The 16,322-nt window shown below is 38.5% G+C and overlaps 1 protein-coding gene across 5 annotated transcripts in view; it reads left to right on the forward strand.

Moving 5' to 3' along the window:
- Positions 1 to 3,998: 3,998 nt before the first annotated feature.
- rtn1a (reticulon 1a) overlaps positions 3,999 to 16,322 on the forward strand; it is a 174,559-nt gene continuing 162,235 nt past the window's right edge. For all 5 annotated transcript variants that reach the window (XM_020529168.2, XM_048600249.1, XM_048600250.1 and 2 more), the window contains exon 1: positions 3,999 to 4,381. In XM_020529168.2, the coding sequence (XP_020384757.1) occupies positions 4,159 to 4,381 (223 nt within the window). In that variant the 5' untranslated portion in view covers positions 3,999 to 4,158. The remainder of the gene's footprint in view (positions 4,382 to 16,322) is intronic.

Here is a 16,322-nt window from a genome sequence, read left to right on the forward strand (position 1 = left end):
TTTGGTTATACTGGGTTCAACACATTGTGTAACGGCATATATTGTCAACATTGTGACCTTAGGTTAAATATCTTAGCTCCAACTGCAAAGTAGATTTTCCACTGTAGTCATTTGCACCCATTTAGGCAACCACTTTCAGATGAGTGTCAGTCAGATGCCACCAATAGGCAGTTTCTGTTAGCTAGTTATCATTACTATCTGGAAGTTTCCTATACAGTTTTAAAGTTCTTAGTCAAATTCATAGGGCTGAATCTTACATTTTTGGCTAAGTTTGAGTTGCATTCGGTTTCTGGAGGGATTTCCACCACAAATCCTACCTGGTTCTCTCTCTATATTTTATCAAACCTGTATTAACCACCTACCCGCCCCGTAGCATCTTTCTGATCTGATTCTGGCTCCATCATATCACGTGCCATTCCCTGAACAACTTGCCACTCAGCAGATATCCCAAAATTCCCTCACCTTCCTTGCAGGTGCATCATCTTTTAAAGCTTATTGTACACCTTGACAAACACTGTCAGTCCAGAGCTGACCTGCACGGTTCCTGAATTTTCAGAGGACATGGCAGACAAGGAAAATTTGGAGCCTCGCTCTGCGTGCAGGAACATAGAGGTTCTGCTGGATGGAATAGCGCAAATGTGGAACTTATGTTCTCTTGGGAACAGCAGGGGAGCCACAACACCAGACCATGCCAGCCCAGTCCAAGATTGCCACCTGAATTAAACTGCTAGATCACACTTGGAATATTGCATACAGTTCTGATTATCACAATACCAGAAGGATGTGGATCCTTTGGAGAGGGTACAAAAAAGGTTTACCAGGATGTTGCCTGGTGTGGGGATTTTAGCTATGAAGAAAGGTTGGATAGACTGGGTTTGTTTTCACTGGAACACAGGAGATAAAGGGCCAACATGATAGAAGTTTATAAGATTGTGAATGGCATGGATAGAGTGGGAAGGCTTTTTTCCGAGGTGGAGGGGCCACTTACTAGGGGGCACAGGTTCAAGGTATGAGGGTTGGGGGGTGTCGGTGGTGATGTTTAAAAGAGATGTGCGGGGAAAGTTTTTCACACAAAGGGTGATGAGTGCCTGGAATGCACTGCCAGAGAACATAGTGGAAGCATACACAATAACAGCATTCAAGAAACAACTGGACGAATACGTGAATAGGAAGGGAATAGAGGAATATGCATCCTGTAAGTGAAGACAGTTTTAGTATGGAAGGGCAAAATGTGTGGGCGCAGACTTGGAGGGCCAAATGGTCTGTTTCTGTGCTGTATTGTTCTGTGTTCTTTTTTCACTTTTGGCTGTCTGGAGGAATGCCTAGACTTTAGAAAGAAGGCCAATGACTTTTTCCACTCTGCCAACATTTTCTTTATAATACCTCAAACTCATTCTATTTGTGAGGGTGTATACTCACCCTCCATCCAGGCTCATGTTCTCCCAAGCTCACTCTGCCTGCAATCTCTGCCCTATTCACCTACGACCACTGTCATTTGTTTGGCACTGCATGTACAGACATTCACTTACTCCACCATTGATGTTCAGTAGGAGTAGTGTGTACCATCTGGAAGAATCACCGCAGAAATTTACCAAGTTTCCTTGGACAGTATCTTACAAAACCACAACTACCAACATTTAGAAGGATAAGGGCATCAAATACACGGGGAGTAACACCACCTACCCAAGTCATTCTGAGTTTTCACAACATCTAGCTTGTTTGGTAAATTAGGAAGCTGAATATTAATTGAGCAAGTTGAGCTTAACAAGCAATAAATCCCACCCACCCCCCAGTTAGCAACTCACCACTACCTAGCAAGAAAATTGCCACTTGTCAAAAGCATAAAAATCGGCATCACCAGACTTCTTGAATGATTCTGCCACAAATCTCAACATAGCCCACATCACTCAGACTCCTACAAGATTTGATCCTTAACGTTAGATTAAATTTCAGCTTGATGAATACTTACAGTGAGGTTGAATTTGTCACCTGTTTACAAAGCATTCAGTTCCCCTGTCATTGCCTGTTACACAGGTCTATCTTTTTGGTCCAGTTTCAGAAGATTAGAGCAACAGGTATGTACATTGAACAAAAATATCCAATTAAGATTATAAGGGAGACTACTGTTATGCTTTTGTATTACAGATGAACATCTACTGTAAGATGCTAAGGCTACTTGATACAATGAGTACTATGATATCTAGGCAAATCTCTAAAGCAGGAGCCTAACTTGTAACAATTCTTCGTAGGAATTTGATATATGAAAAATTGTCTATTATTGTCTATTTCTAGTAATGGAAAATAGTTTTTTGATTGTAAAACTGCTTTTGACCTTGCCAAAAATTTTTTTCAAGATTTTGTTAAGGATTAAAATGACAGGTAGCAGAGTTACAGCTTAAGTATATAAATTGTTGCCATCAAAATTTTGCTGCAATTCTTCTCAAAGGTGTTAGAATTTCTGAGATTTTGAAGCATTATTCAAAATTATTTGAAGTTGTTGTTCAAGTTCTTTCAAATCACTTCATCTACTATAAAAAAATCCACAGAGTCATGATTTTAGAAGGCACTGTGCACAGTCCCCATGCATTGTTGTTTATCTCCTGTACTTTGCCAGAAGGGAAATAATTTGAGGAATTTAAACAAAAAATTACAGTAGTGTTGTACCACTGTTTCACACCTACATATTAGACTCTTTGGTACCAATCACAAGACATTGTTTGGAATATCTTTTCTATTAAGCATTTTTGTAAATTGGTCTTTCTTTTAGGAATAGTAAATGGCAAGCTTCTAACTTTAGGAAATTCTTTATATTTTATATTTAATTTCTCAAATGCAGGATATGCATTATGCTATTGTTTTGCTTAAAAGGTTGTATGCTGGTATATATAATTGTCTATATTTAATGATTTACTGCATTATGCTTGATCAATAAAGTTTCTCAATTTTACACATTTTTTGAAGACATCTGAAGTAATTTTAGTATACTTTGTCTATTCTTATTAAGATTTAGTGTATTTGATCTCATTATTAAGATTGATTTGATGCATCTACCTTTCATTCATTTTGAATTGGATAGCCATCAATATAAATCGTAATCTAAATATCATCTCAATATGAGTACAGTTCTTTCCAATAAGGTACTTTTCTGTTCTGAACTGCTTCAGTATCTAAACTAGAAAGCTTTAGGGAGGAGATATCTTCATCAACCCATTTCAAGAATAGAGATAATTTGTGTGACTGGTTTAGTTTTGTTTGTTTAGCAAACGGAATTAACCTGTTCAGTCTCATAGTCCACAAAACAATGGCATTCACATTTTGTTCCCTTTCCCGGTATATATTTTGCAGATTTCGTGGTCATTCTCTAAACATTATATCAGAAATTTTGATGTCAGTTTTCTGGGGTCGGGCGTGTGCTCCAAATAAACTACTCTTAAGTTTTTTTTTCCGTATATAATCAAGTCTGCAAATGCACATGAAAAATGAGAATACCTCTGAAGGGAAACGATATTGATCCCCTTTGTTATACTTTGTGCTAAGGTGCGCGGGGAAGGAACACTCTAATGTAGACAAAGGAAGCTCTAAGGTGGTGTCATGTAGAAGCAATACTCGAGTCAAAATTCCACAAGTCTCAATGGGTGCGACATGAATATATGTGAATGGTTAAAACTTAAAAGCTACTTTTCATTCCCAAGTCGAGAGACGTGGGATGTTAAATAAAACATGATCACTCAGACATCGGTCAGGCATATGAATACAGATCAGATATAGGTTCTAAATAAGTCATTGTAGGGACAACTTCTTGCAGCGACTGCAGGGTATAACATTTGTGACATTTTAGAAATCGTCAAAACTTTCAGTGTTCAAATGTATATTTTTAAACTTGGAAAGGTGGTAATCTTTTTGATTCATCTCTGGTATATAAATATTTACGTTCAGCTGTAGTCAGAATGATTCCCATCAGCCACTTCAATCTTTAAGTTCATCCTCCCACAGCTGACGTCAGGGTAGAAACATTGAACCAAACAAGCCATTTTCACATGCGTACAGGCTTCAGAGTGAGAGGCGGAGAGGAGCAGTGAAAACAGTTGCACAAAGAGACCAAGTTCTTTAAAAAAAAATCTGGGACCTCTTCGCAATCCATCCATCCACCCATTCACTATGGCGAGCAATCCTTTCGTTCAGCCGTTTGCAAAGGGACAGTGGGGCGAGGACGAGGAGCCAGAGCAGACAGATCGTGGTGTTAGTGCCAGTCCGCAGGCGGGGTCGGCTGTTGGTGGGGGGGATGCAGCTGCAGCAGCCGAGAGCTGGCGAGCCGGGGTGGAGCAGCCCCTTGTACCAGACTCTAGGGGACAGCCTGTTACCAAGGCAACTGCATCCGCAGGTAAGGTGGGGCGGGTGGACCGACTGCAGATATGTTTGGAAGTCGGATTATGCACAAGATATGATCGTTTACTCAATTTCACCAAAGGTTTTTTAAAAGGTCGATCGTGTCGCTTTTGAATGCAGCGACCAGTTAAATAGCATTTCATTAATGCCAACTTGCTGTTTGAAATGTCAGCTTTTGAAATTATGGAAACACCGAATATAATCTTTATGTATTTTTAATGTTGCAGACGCATTTTTGCCCTGTCTGATAGAAATTGGCACGATTCACTGGATTCTTTGTTAAAAATGTTGGCATTAATCCTGAGTCAGATTGTTAGAACAGGGTGAAGTCAGCTTAACTCCTGTTTGAAACAAGTTTTTAAGTTGTGGCATCTGACTAATTTTTATGGTATTAATGGCACCCTTTAAATTAGTTAACTATTGGGATTTTGTTTTCCAGATGCAGATTGTGTTTTAAATTTAACCATGAGTTGAAGGAAGCCAGTGGCGTAGTGGTATGCCTAGTAATACAGAACCCCAGGCTAATGTTCTGGGCACATGGTTTTAGCATCTCACCATGGCAGATGATGAAATTTCAATTCAATAAAATTCTGGAATAGAAGCCCCTCTGGTTCACTAGTGTCCTTTATGGATATTATGTTAACAGCTGTCCTCACCTGGTCTGGCCAAAATCTGACTGCATAGCAATTGTTTGACTCTTGTTGGATGGGCAATCAATATGAAGTCAAATTAGTATAAATTTAGTTGTTCTCAGACTCACAAGAAGATAGTACAGAAGGAGATCATTCAGCCCATCGTGCTTTACCAGTTTTATTATCTTGTTTTAACTTCCTGCCTTTTCCCCAGATCCTTGCACCTCACTATTACCTGAAAATACATTCAGTGTCCCCTTGAATGCCTCAATTAAATCTGCCTTCACCGTGTTTCCAGTCAATGCATTCCATAAGAGTGAACAAGTTTCTCTTTCTATCACATCAACTTCGCTCTGTTTGCACATCTCTTTATATCTATAAATTTTCCTCTCAATCTTGTTTCTATTACAAATGGAAACAACTTCACTCTATTTATTCTGTCAAGCTCACTCATGAAAACCACAATTGGATCTCCTCTCAACTGCCTTCTCTACAGGGAGAACAGACACAACGTCTTCTATCTATTGTTGTAGCTGAAGCATCTCATTCCTGGAACTACTCTTGTAAATTGCTTCTGCTGTCTCTGCAATGCCTTCCATTTTTCCTATAATGTGGCACCCACAACGCCGGCTGTGGTCTAACAAATGTCTTGTACAAGTTCAACATCACCTCCCTGGTCTTGTATTTCATGCCCTATGAATGAAACTGAGAATACTATGCTATATTCTCTTCACGTGTCCTGCCACATTCAATGATCTGTGCACATATACATCCAGGTCTCTATACTCAGGTACCCTCCTTGTGTCCTCTATATTGTCTTTGTGTTCTTCTGACCAAAGTTCAGGACCTTGCGTTTCTCTGCATTGAACCTACCTGCCCACTCCACCAACTTGCCAATATTCGTTTGGAGTTCCACAATATTCTCCTCTCAGTTTACAGTTCTTCAAAGTTTAATGCCATCTGCAAACTTTGAAATTATCCTCCACATACCAAGATCCAGATCATTATATATATACTTTATAGAAATTCTGCTGGGTCAAAATACTGGAATTCTCTCCCCAAGGACATTGTGGGTCCACCTACAGCACACAAACTGATGCTGCTCAAGAAGGCAGCTCACCCCCACCATCTCGGGAGCAACTCAGGACAGGCAATAATGCTGGCCAGCTAGTGATTTCTCTGTCCCAAGAATGATTTTTTTCAAAAAATGAATTTAACATGTACTGGTTATTGGAGGTTGGTTAATTGAAATTAATTGTTGCTTTGAACATGACATTTTGGCTCTGTAGGATTTGTGAGTAAAAATGCAATATAGGCTATTTATAAAGTTAAAGAACCAGTTCATTTAGTGGGGAAGTCCTTTGTTGTTAGTTATTTGGAAAAAAAATGAATATTTGACATGTCAGATGAATCCCACATAGTGATCCTGAATGCAGATATCTAAAATATTCATTGTTCACAAAACATCATTTTCTGTTTTGATTGTATGGCTCAGTAGCAAAACAAACTGAAGTTGGCACCAAATGTGTATACTTCAGCATTTTGAAGTAAGTGCATTTTATAATTTAGTAAGTTACAATCAATATAATTTCAGAAGAAAGCGATCACGTCACATTGGCTTTAATTTGGGGAACTGGAATTCGAGGTTAATTTTACATTTTCAGGCTTTCCAAGCTAGACTTGGAACGTCCCTTGACTTCTAAAACAAATGTGGCATAGTCACAAGCACAAGCTTTTTTATTAAATTTAAAATTTAGAGAAAAACCTGCAAACAATTTAAATTAAAGAGTAGAAAGCAGTCATTTGCTCATTAGAGTATGTGGTAATCCCCAAGGATTATTGCAACCCAATTTTTGATATCCATGTTAAGGTTTAGATTCAGAATATTGGAGCAAATTACTCAAACTTGTAGATTATACCAACCTAGAAGTACCAGCAGAGGAGGCAATTCAAAAAATGCAACAATGGAACAGTGACAATCTACACCCACAGATTCACTGCAACAACTCACCAAGGCTTCTTAGAAAGCAGCTTCAGAACCCACAAGGGCAGCAGATAAATAGGAATGCCACCACAGAAGTTCCCCTCCAAGCCACTCCCCATGACTTGAGACTGTATTGCTGTTACTTCACTGTCATTACATTAGAAGCCTGAGAGCTCCCTCCCTAACAGCACAATGGGGTTATTTGCACTATGCAGACAGCAGTAGTTCAACAAGGCAGCTCACCAGCAGCTTCTCAAAGGTGTAGGGATGAGCATTAAATGTTGTCCTAAGCTGTAACACCAACATCCTGTGAATTAATTAGAATATGTTGTTTACTGCATACAGGTGTCAGGAATTGTAGTAAAATCAAAGTGCTGGAAACACTCAGCAGATCTGACCGCATCTGTAAGAGAGAAAAATAATTTAAGTTTTGAGTGGAATATGACCCTTCTTCTGAACTCTTTCCGTTCGCATTCAGTTTTCTTTTTCAGTTTTCATTGAACATGACTAGAACAGAAATTGAAGATTTTTAAGCTATGCATTTCATAGCCAAAGCGGATAATGTTGTGGTAATGATTTCCAATCAAAACCTAAGGGAAAAAACAGAACATGGCTTAGAGAAAATCGACAGAGTTGATACCTTGGGCTATTCAGCCTTTAAAGGAGATTTTATAGAGATACATAAATATAGTAATTGTACACTAAACATAGAGCTGAAACACTACTTCATATTAAACCATGATATTAGAAGGAGCAGACACCTCTTAAACTGATAAACATTAAACTCACAGACAATAATTAAAATACATTTAAAAACTTTCAAATAAGGTTAGTAGAGGCAAAAACCAGGTATTGTTTGAGTAAATGTTGTGTGTTATAATATTGGAACTTATGATTTTTCAAGATTGTGGGTCTATTCCTATTCTTGTGCTGTCGGACTGGACAAATGATCTTTCTTGGCAATATCTGCCTTGTGATTTTATTTACACAGAGAAATCCATGCAAATCTAGTTATTTTGTATGTTTTTTATACTCTTAAAGTTCTAAGCAAAACTGATATTTTGTGTAATGTCTGTTATAGAGAAAATCAATAATTGTTGTTTGAGATTTTGTCTTTAATCATAGAGTAACTGACATTGTCTAATTCATTCTGCACGTTCTTTGTTCTCTGACCCACCAGTTATCCTTTCAAGACAAAACAAAAACATTCTCATTTAAATGGGAGAGTGTTTCTATGGGAGATGCTCTGGGATTTGTTCTTGTATGCTGAACCATTGCGAGAAATATAACAATTTATTCAAACAATTTTAAAATGGATCTTCCTTGCTGTTTCTCAAGTGCACTTATTTTGTTTTTTAGTTCCTATAATATTTATTTGTGCAGAATGTTTTGGTTACAGTGGGCAGTAACATTTGTGTCTTTTTTGTGTTGATTGAACTGCACAATGCCTAAGGCTGTTCAGTTTTTTCACCATTGACTACACAGAGTTTTTAAAAAATGTGTTGAGATACTCATTACTCAGGATAATTGACCTTGTTAGTTTTGGTCTCCTTTTCTGAGGAAAGACGCTCTTGATTTCGAGGGAGTGCAGCGAAGGTTTAACAGGCTGATTCCGGGGATGGTAGGTCTGACATATGAGGAGAGACTGACTAGGTTGGGATTGTTTTCGCTGGAGTTCAGACGAATGGGGGGATCTCATACAGACTTATAAAATTCTAACAGGACTGGACAGAGTAGATGCAGGGAGGATGTTCCCGATGGTGGGTGTGTCCAGAACCAGGAGCCACAGTATGAGGATTCAGGGTAGATGATTTAGGATGGAGATGAGGAGACATTTCTTCATTCAGAGTGGTGAGCCAGTGGAATTCATTACCACAGGAAGTAGTTGATGCCAGAACATTGAATGTATTCAAGAGGCAATTAGATATAGTACTTGGGGCGAATGGGATCAAAAATTATGGGGAGAAAGCAGGATTAGGCTATTGAGTTGGACAATTAGCAACGATCATGAAGAATGACAGAACAGGCTCGAAGGGCCGAATGGCCTCCTCCTGCTCCTATTTTCTATGTTTCTATGAAATCTTGAGGAAAATACATAGATTTGCATTTGGACACATCTGACATCCTTGACATCCTGTATTTGTAGCATAATTCCTGGTGAATTTGGACATTGGCTTAGTCTGTGTTGCCTTTGAGAAGCTGCAGTGCTGATCAAGCCACTTATGTTGGATCTTAGTGTGGATAAAACTTAGTCATACATATTTCTATGTTATGTTTATTGAAGTTAAGTAATACGCTTCCTGCTAAGTGAGTTTAGGAATGCAGCATTTTTCCCCCAATGAGCAGAAATTGCTGTAAACATTGAGAATGGAGTGAATTTGAACTACTTTGAACTCAATCAAGCATTCTTAAAACTTTACCAGTACACTTGGAAATCTGAAAATTAATGTGATATTGTTTTGACCAGTTTTAGTGCTTCACTCATTCTCATCTTGGACCGTAAATCAAAATCTGGGCTCACTGAGAGTTGTGCAATATAAAGGAGTGTGAAGCAGTGAGCTTAATCAATGTTATGGATCCTCCACAATTGCTGCAGCAGTAATAATATATAGTTTGTAGGTAATAGCAGCAACTTGCATTTATTTAGTGCCTTTAATGTAGAAAAGTGCCCCTAAAGCACTTCAATGAAATGTAATCAGATATATACAAGGTCAAAGAATGCAGTTGGAAGGCTCACCAAAACTTGTTGAAAATTGGGTTTTAAGAAAGATTTTCAACCCAAAATGTACATGACTTAGGGTAGTGATTGCAAAATGGTGGAATTGCACATTCAGTTAGAGGGAGAACAACTCTGGTCTCAAATCAGCATCCACAGTTTAAATAAAGGGTAATTGCAGACCAAAACGTTGTCTAAAGTGGGTAGGGAAAATAGACTTGGGGGAAGGAAGGTGAATAGGGAAGGAAACTGCCATCCTTACCTGGTCTGGCCTACATGTGACTCCAGACCCACAGCAATATGGTTGACTCTTAACTGTTCTCTGGGCAATTAGGGATGGGCAGTGAATGCTGCCTAACCAGCAACGCCCTCATCCTATGAATGAATAAATAAAAAAAAGTCAGATATTGAAGCACGTATTTCATAACACTCAGCAATTTTTATTTCTGATCAAAAGAAGGATTTGATGGGAAGGATGAACCACCTGTGGTTAGCAAAGTTGATCAAGGAGATCGTCCAGTCAAAAACTAAGGCATACAAAGCAGTAAAAACCAGTTGGGATTAATTCATCATAGAATCCCTACAGTGCCAATTAGAGGCCGTTTGGCCCATCATCCCCAACTCTATCCCCATAACCTCTTATTTCCCATGGCTAATTCACCTAACCTACACATCCCTCAACACTACGAGACCATTTAACATAGCCAATCCACTTAACCTGCACATTTCTGTGGGAGGAAACCGAAGCACGTAGCAGAAACCTATTTTTAAAAACTTTTTCAGTTTGGAAAGACAGAACTGATGGAGTGCCACAAGGATCAATCCAATTATTTACCATCTATATTAATGACTTGGAGGAGGGGGCGAAGTGTAATGTATTCAAATTTGCTTATGATACAAAAATAATTAGGAGGGCAAGTTATGATGAGGGCGTAAGGAATCTTCAAGTGGATATCGGTTGATTGAGCGAGTGGGCAAAAACCTGGCGAATGAAATTTCACGTAGGAGAGTATGAGATCATGCATTTTGGTAAGAACAATCAAAAAGCAGATGATTATTTAAATGCAGAGAGACTCAATAAAAGATCAGGGTATTCTTATGCATGAAATACAAAAGTTAGCATGCAAATGCAGCAAGTAATTAAAAAGACAAGTGGAATTCTGGCCTTTATTGCTAGGTATTTGGTGTTCATAAACAGGAAGGGCTTACTACACAGTGATGGTGAAGTCATACCTAGAGTACTGTGTACAGTTTTGGTTTCTGTATTTAAGAAGGGATATACTGGCATTGGATGGATTCAAAAGAGATTAACTAACTAGGCTCAGAGATACTATGAACTGCCAATGCTGGAGTCAGAGATAACACCGTATGGAGCTGGAGGAGCACAGTGGGCCAGGCAGCATCAGAGGAGCAGGAAAGTTGATGTTTTGGGTCGGGACCCTTCTTCAGAAATTTTTTTCTTAATGGGGTGTGTTGGAGGTGGGAGAAGGGGTCTGTAGAGGGTGGGTTAGACTCGCGGTTAAAGAAATAGGTGCAGAGGCAGAAGAAAAACTGTTTGACATCCAAGCGTGAACGGTATTCATTGATGTGTGGGTGGAGGGGAATGAAGGTGAGTCCTTTACTGAGGACTAACTAGGCTGATTACTGGGATGAAGAGGCTGACTTATCAGGACTGCTAAACATGTTAGCCCTATATTCATTTGAGTTTAGAAGAATGAGATGTGATCTTATTGAAACATACAAGATTCCGAAGGGGCTTGACAGGATGAATGTTGAAAGATGTTTCCACTAGTTGGGGAATCTTGAACCAGAGGATATACTAACACAATAAAGGGTAATTGATTCAAAACTGAAATGTGAATTAATTTCTTGTCCAAGAAGGTAGCGAATATCTGGAATTCTCTACTCACCAGTTGTGGAGGTGCGATCACTGAAAATATTTAAAGAACAGGTGTGTTTTTGAATATTGTGTTGAGAGCTTTGAGAGTTGGCACAAAAGAGACCTGGGGCGGATCAATCATTATCTTGTAGGGGATGACATGACAGGACAAATGTTCTACTCCTGCTTCTATTTCATGTATTTTTTTCAGGATATCAGTTGATGTCATTACTGAACAAGTCAGATCCCAGAAAGAATTCTGGCCTGATAGATTTTTTAAAAAATATAGTTTACTGAAAAATAGTGACCTGAGGCTGCAGAGTTCCTTACATAACAAATTAATTTCACAAAATACAAAAATGAAAAATAAACTTAGAAATAGAACATCATTTAAAAAAAGTTTAAATACCTGGCAAAACAAAATTTTAATCCATTCACCATCACTATCACTTTAAAGCATTTCAAATCCAGAAAAAAAAATTCTGTATCAGATCATGCAGCTGATTCTCTAATGCTCTTTCTTGTGAGCTGTGAAATCTTGCATGAATGCTTACAAAACTGGGAGCTTAGATTTTCTAAGCTTTTAACCTGAAGATCTCTAAACAAACATTTCTGCTCTGGAAGTTATACAAAATAAACTTTTCTACTGAGGTAACAAAGCTTTCCCTGAACTGAACTGGTCCATCCTCCTTTTTTAGGACTGAAAATATATTTACTTCTGACCTTGGTCAGGTCTTCTTTGAAATGCCCCAAAACTTTTAATCTTTGGGTTTTGTAAGCTGAAATCAGTTGATGGTTATCCTGAACCAAAACTAAGCTAAAGTCCCTCCAAAGTTTACTTTGCCTTTCGTAAACCATCACAATGAAAACAGTCTTCCATTAATGCTCCAAAAGATCCCTAAAGGTCATTGTTCTAGAAGGACTATCTGGCCTAGTTTTTATTCAAAAATCTTCAAAAAAGTAACCAAACCCATTTGTCACTATTTTAAAACCTGTTAATCACAAGTGGAAAGAACCCAGAGTTTCTGGGCAGGGATTATAGAACATTGCAGAGCTAGTGAGCAACATGTATGCAATTTAAATTCAAGGATAAGAATCTTATATTTGGGATATTGACAAACCAGAAGCCACAAAGTGAAAACATAGGTAATAAGTGAGTGGGATTTGGTGCAGGATAGAATAACAGCGCCAGGGACCCGGATTCAACTCCAGCCTCAGGTGACTGTCTGTGTGGAGTTTGCACATTCTCCCCGTGTCTGCGTGGGTTTCCTCCGGTGCTGCGGTTTCCTCCCACAGTCCAAATATGTGCAGGTCAGGTGGATTGGCCATGCTAAATTGCCCATAGTGTCTAGGCATGTGTAGGTTAGGTGGATTAGCCATGGGAAATGCAGGGTTACAGGGATAGGGTAGAGGGATGAGTCTAGGCGGGATGCTCTTTGGAGAATCGATGTGGACTTATTGGGCTGAATGGCCTGTTTCCATGTTGTAGAGATTCAATGATTCTGTGATTTACAGAGGATGAAAGCTAGAGAATTTAATCAAGAAAATTGAAACAGTTATGTTTGGAAGTGATAATGGCATGATGGACTAAAGTAAGGGTTGTAGTAGGTGATGTTATGGAAGTGAAATATCACAGGCTTTGTTTCTAGAATATATAAGATGAGAAAATTATCCAAAACTGGAGTTGCAATGCAAATGTAGTGGAAAGTCAAGGTAAGTAGTAAAGAGGTGGAGCAGGGACTTGTGTGAGCTGACTTTGTATATTTTTATGGTGCTACCAAGCCTCCATATATAGATGAGATGAAGAGGCAGCCAAATCCCCAGGGATTTAAGCAGTAACAGAATCATAGAATTGCTACAGTGACAAAGGAGGCCATTTGGCCCATGGTGCCTACACTGGCTTGTCAAACCAGCGCGATTACCTAATGCCAATCTTCTTTATCCCCCATACCCTTGCACTCTGTTTCTATCTTAATAATCATCCATTCTCCTCCCGAATGTGTCACCTGAAACTGCCTCCATATTTCAAGGCAATGCATTACATACCCTAACTACGCACCTTTTTAAAATGTTTTTGTGCATCATTTTAAATCTATGTGCTATTCTTGTACAACTGGGAACAGCATATCCCTATCTACTGAAGTTTCTCATTCCTGGAACAATTCTTATAACTCACTTATGCACTTTTTCCAGTGCATTCGCATCTTTCCTATATCTGTACATAGTATTCTCACCTGAGGTCTAACAAGTGTCTTGCTCAAGTTCAACGTCACTATCCCCACCTTGCTATTGTATTCTGTGCCCTCATTGAGGAAGCTGAGAACACTATGCTTTATTAACTACTGTCCTTTTCTATCTCTCCTGCCACCTTCAATGATCTGTGCACACACACACACCCAGGTCCCTCTGCCCCGAACCATCTTTAGAATCCTACCCTCCATTTTGTACTGGTTTTCAATGTTCTTCCTACCAAAGTGCATCCCCTCATATTCCTCTGCATTGAATCTCTACTGCCAACTATTTGTCCATTCCACCAACTTATCAATGTCCTTTTGGAATTACACATTGCTCTCCAAACAATGTATAATTCTTCCAAGTTTCAAGTCACTTGCAAACTTTGAAATTGTCTCCTGCACACCAAGATCCAGATAGTTAATACATGTTCAGAAAAGCCAGAGCCCCAATATTGACCTTGGGGTACTCCACTACACTCCTTCCTGCCCAAAAAATATTCATTGACTTTTTCTTCCTTTTTTCTCTGTCACTCAGCCAATTTTGTACCAATGTTGCTGCTACCCCTTTTGTAGCATGATGTCAAATTTACCTCACAAGTCTGTTATGTGGCACTATTTCAAAAGCCTTTTGGAAATCCATGTATACCACATCAACAGTGTTACTTTCATTGAGCTTTTCTGCTACTTCAGAAAAGTTCAGCCAGTTAGTTAAACACAATTGCCCCTTTAAAAAAGTGTGTGGACTTTTCCTAATCAACCCACCTTTTTCTAATTCTATCTGAATAATGGGTTCTAGAAGCCTTCCCACCAGCAAAGTTAAATGAACTGGCCTGTATTTGCTAGGATTATCCTTGCAACCTTTTCTTGAGTAAGGCTGTAATGATTGCAATTTTTCAGTCTTTTAGCACCTCCCTTGAGTGCAGGGAATACTGAAAGATCATGGCCGTTGCCCCTCACATCCTCCAGAATCTTTGCATGCATTTCATCCAGTCCCAGTGCCTTGTCAACTTTAAGTACAGTCTATCCAAGTCTTCATACTTATTTATTGTTTACAACGACTTTTAATTTTGAACCCTTCTAGTGACAAGAATGTTCTCTTTTGGTACTGTGGCCTGGACAGCATCCACTTTTGTACACTTAGATGCGAAATATACAGTTAACACCTCAGTCATAGCCCTGCCTCCATCTGTTAATTCCCTTTTTGGTCTAAAATTGACTTAACTCCTCCTTTAACCACTCTTTTACGATTTATATGCCAATAGAAGACACTGTGTCTGTACATCCTTGCTTACTATGATCTGCCTGTACTGCTCATAAACAAAAGCTTTTCACTGTACTTGGTACATATGACAATAAATTAATCAATCAATCAATCAATTATGTTAGCTGTTATGTTAGGAGCTAGTCTTTTCTCATAATTCCTATTGGCTTCTCTTATTTGCTTTTTCACCTCTACTCTACATCTTTGGTATCCCTCTTTGTTCTCAATTGTATTTTTTGCCTTCTACCTGTCATTAGCACCCTTTTTGTTTCTAATGTTAATTTCTACTTCCTTTGACATTCAGGGAACTCTGGATTTGCTTGCTTGATGTTCCATTGTGATGGTTCAGAAGATGTTCTTCAGTGAAAAAGAATTCTTTGGGAATCTAAATGATATAGGTTGACAAGTGATATCCTGCATTTTGGAATGGAAGTAAGCCAATGCAGATGTTGAATGAACAGGCCACAACTGGACAGTTCTGCAAATATTGTAACTAAACAAAATAAGCTTTCCAACAATGACTTTCAATGAGGAAAAGGTTGGGCAGGGACTTGATAGTGTCATACTCAATGTAACTGTTTTCTTCCACAGGATGAATTGTTCATCATTTTAATGTTCATCAAATTTAGTAACCTTTAATATCAGAGAGTGGAGAATAGATTTACAGGCCAAGGAGCATATTGAAAAGCTTGTTATATCAGAACCCAGGAATTATTGGTAAGAATCAATGAGAAAAAGGTTAATTTTGAGCTTGAAACTGAGCTTGATAAGGATTAAAAAATAATGTGCAAATGGCTATAGCATTTTTACTTGACCACTTATTAGGGTGAAGAATGTAATTTTTTCAATATGGAAATAAATCTTTAAAGGAGTACAGAATGTAATGTTGTGCTAATGCAATTTAAGATTTGCACACATTTATAATAATTCATAAATCTAAAAGGGTGCAATCAAGCTTATGAAGAAGAATTAATATGAATGAGCAAAATTGATTATGCATTAAACATTATCTGAAAGTGAATAAGCCAAGTGATTTAACTTGCTGGACTTGTAAACACTGTAGATATAACTCAATTTAGTGAGTCTAGTGTGCTGTGAAATTGTAAATGGTAAGCATGGGCGTCACTGTAGAACTGAAAGAAGTGGGTCTTGACTTTTAAATAGCCCTCTTGCAAAGTAACATTGTTTTGAAACTTCTAATGTAAGCAAATGTTAGATCAAGCAAAAGCA

This window comes from Rhincodon typus, chromosome 8 (assembly GCF_021869965.1).
Source record: "Rhincodon typus isolate 14 chromosome 8, sRhiTyp1.1, whole genome shotgun sequence".
NCBI classification, from domain to species: domain Eukaryota; kingdom Metazoa; phylum Chordata; class Chondrichthyes; order Orectolobiformes; family Rhincodontidae; genus Rhincodon; species Rhincodon typus.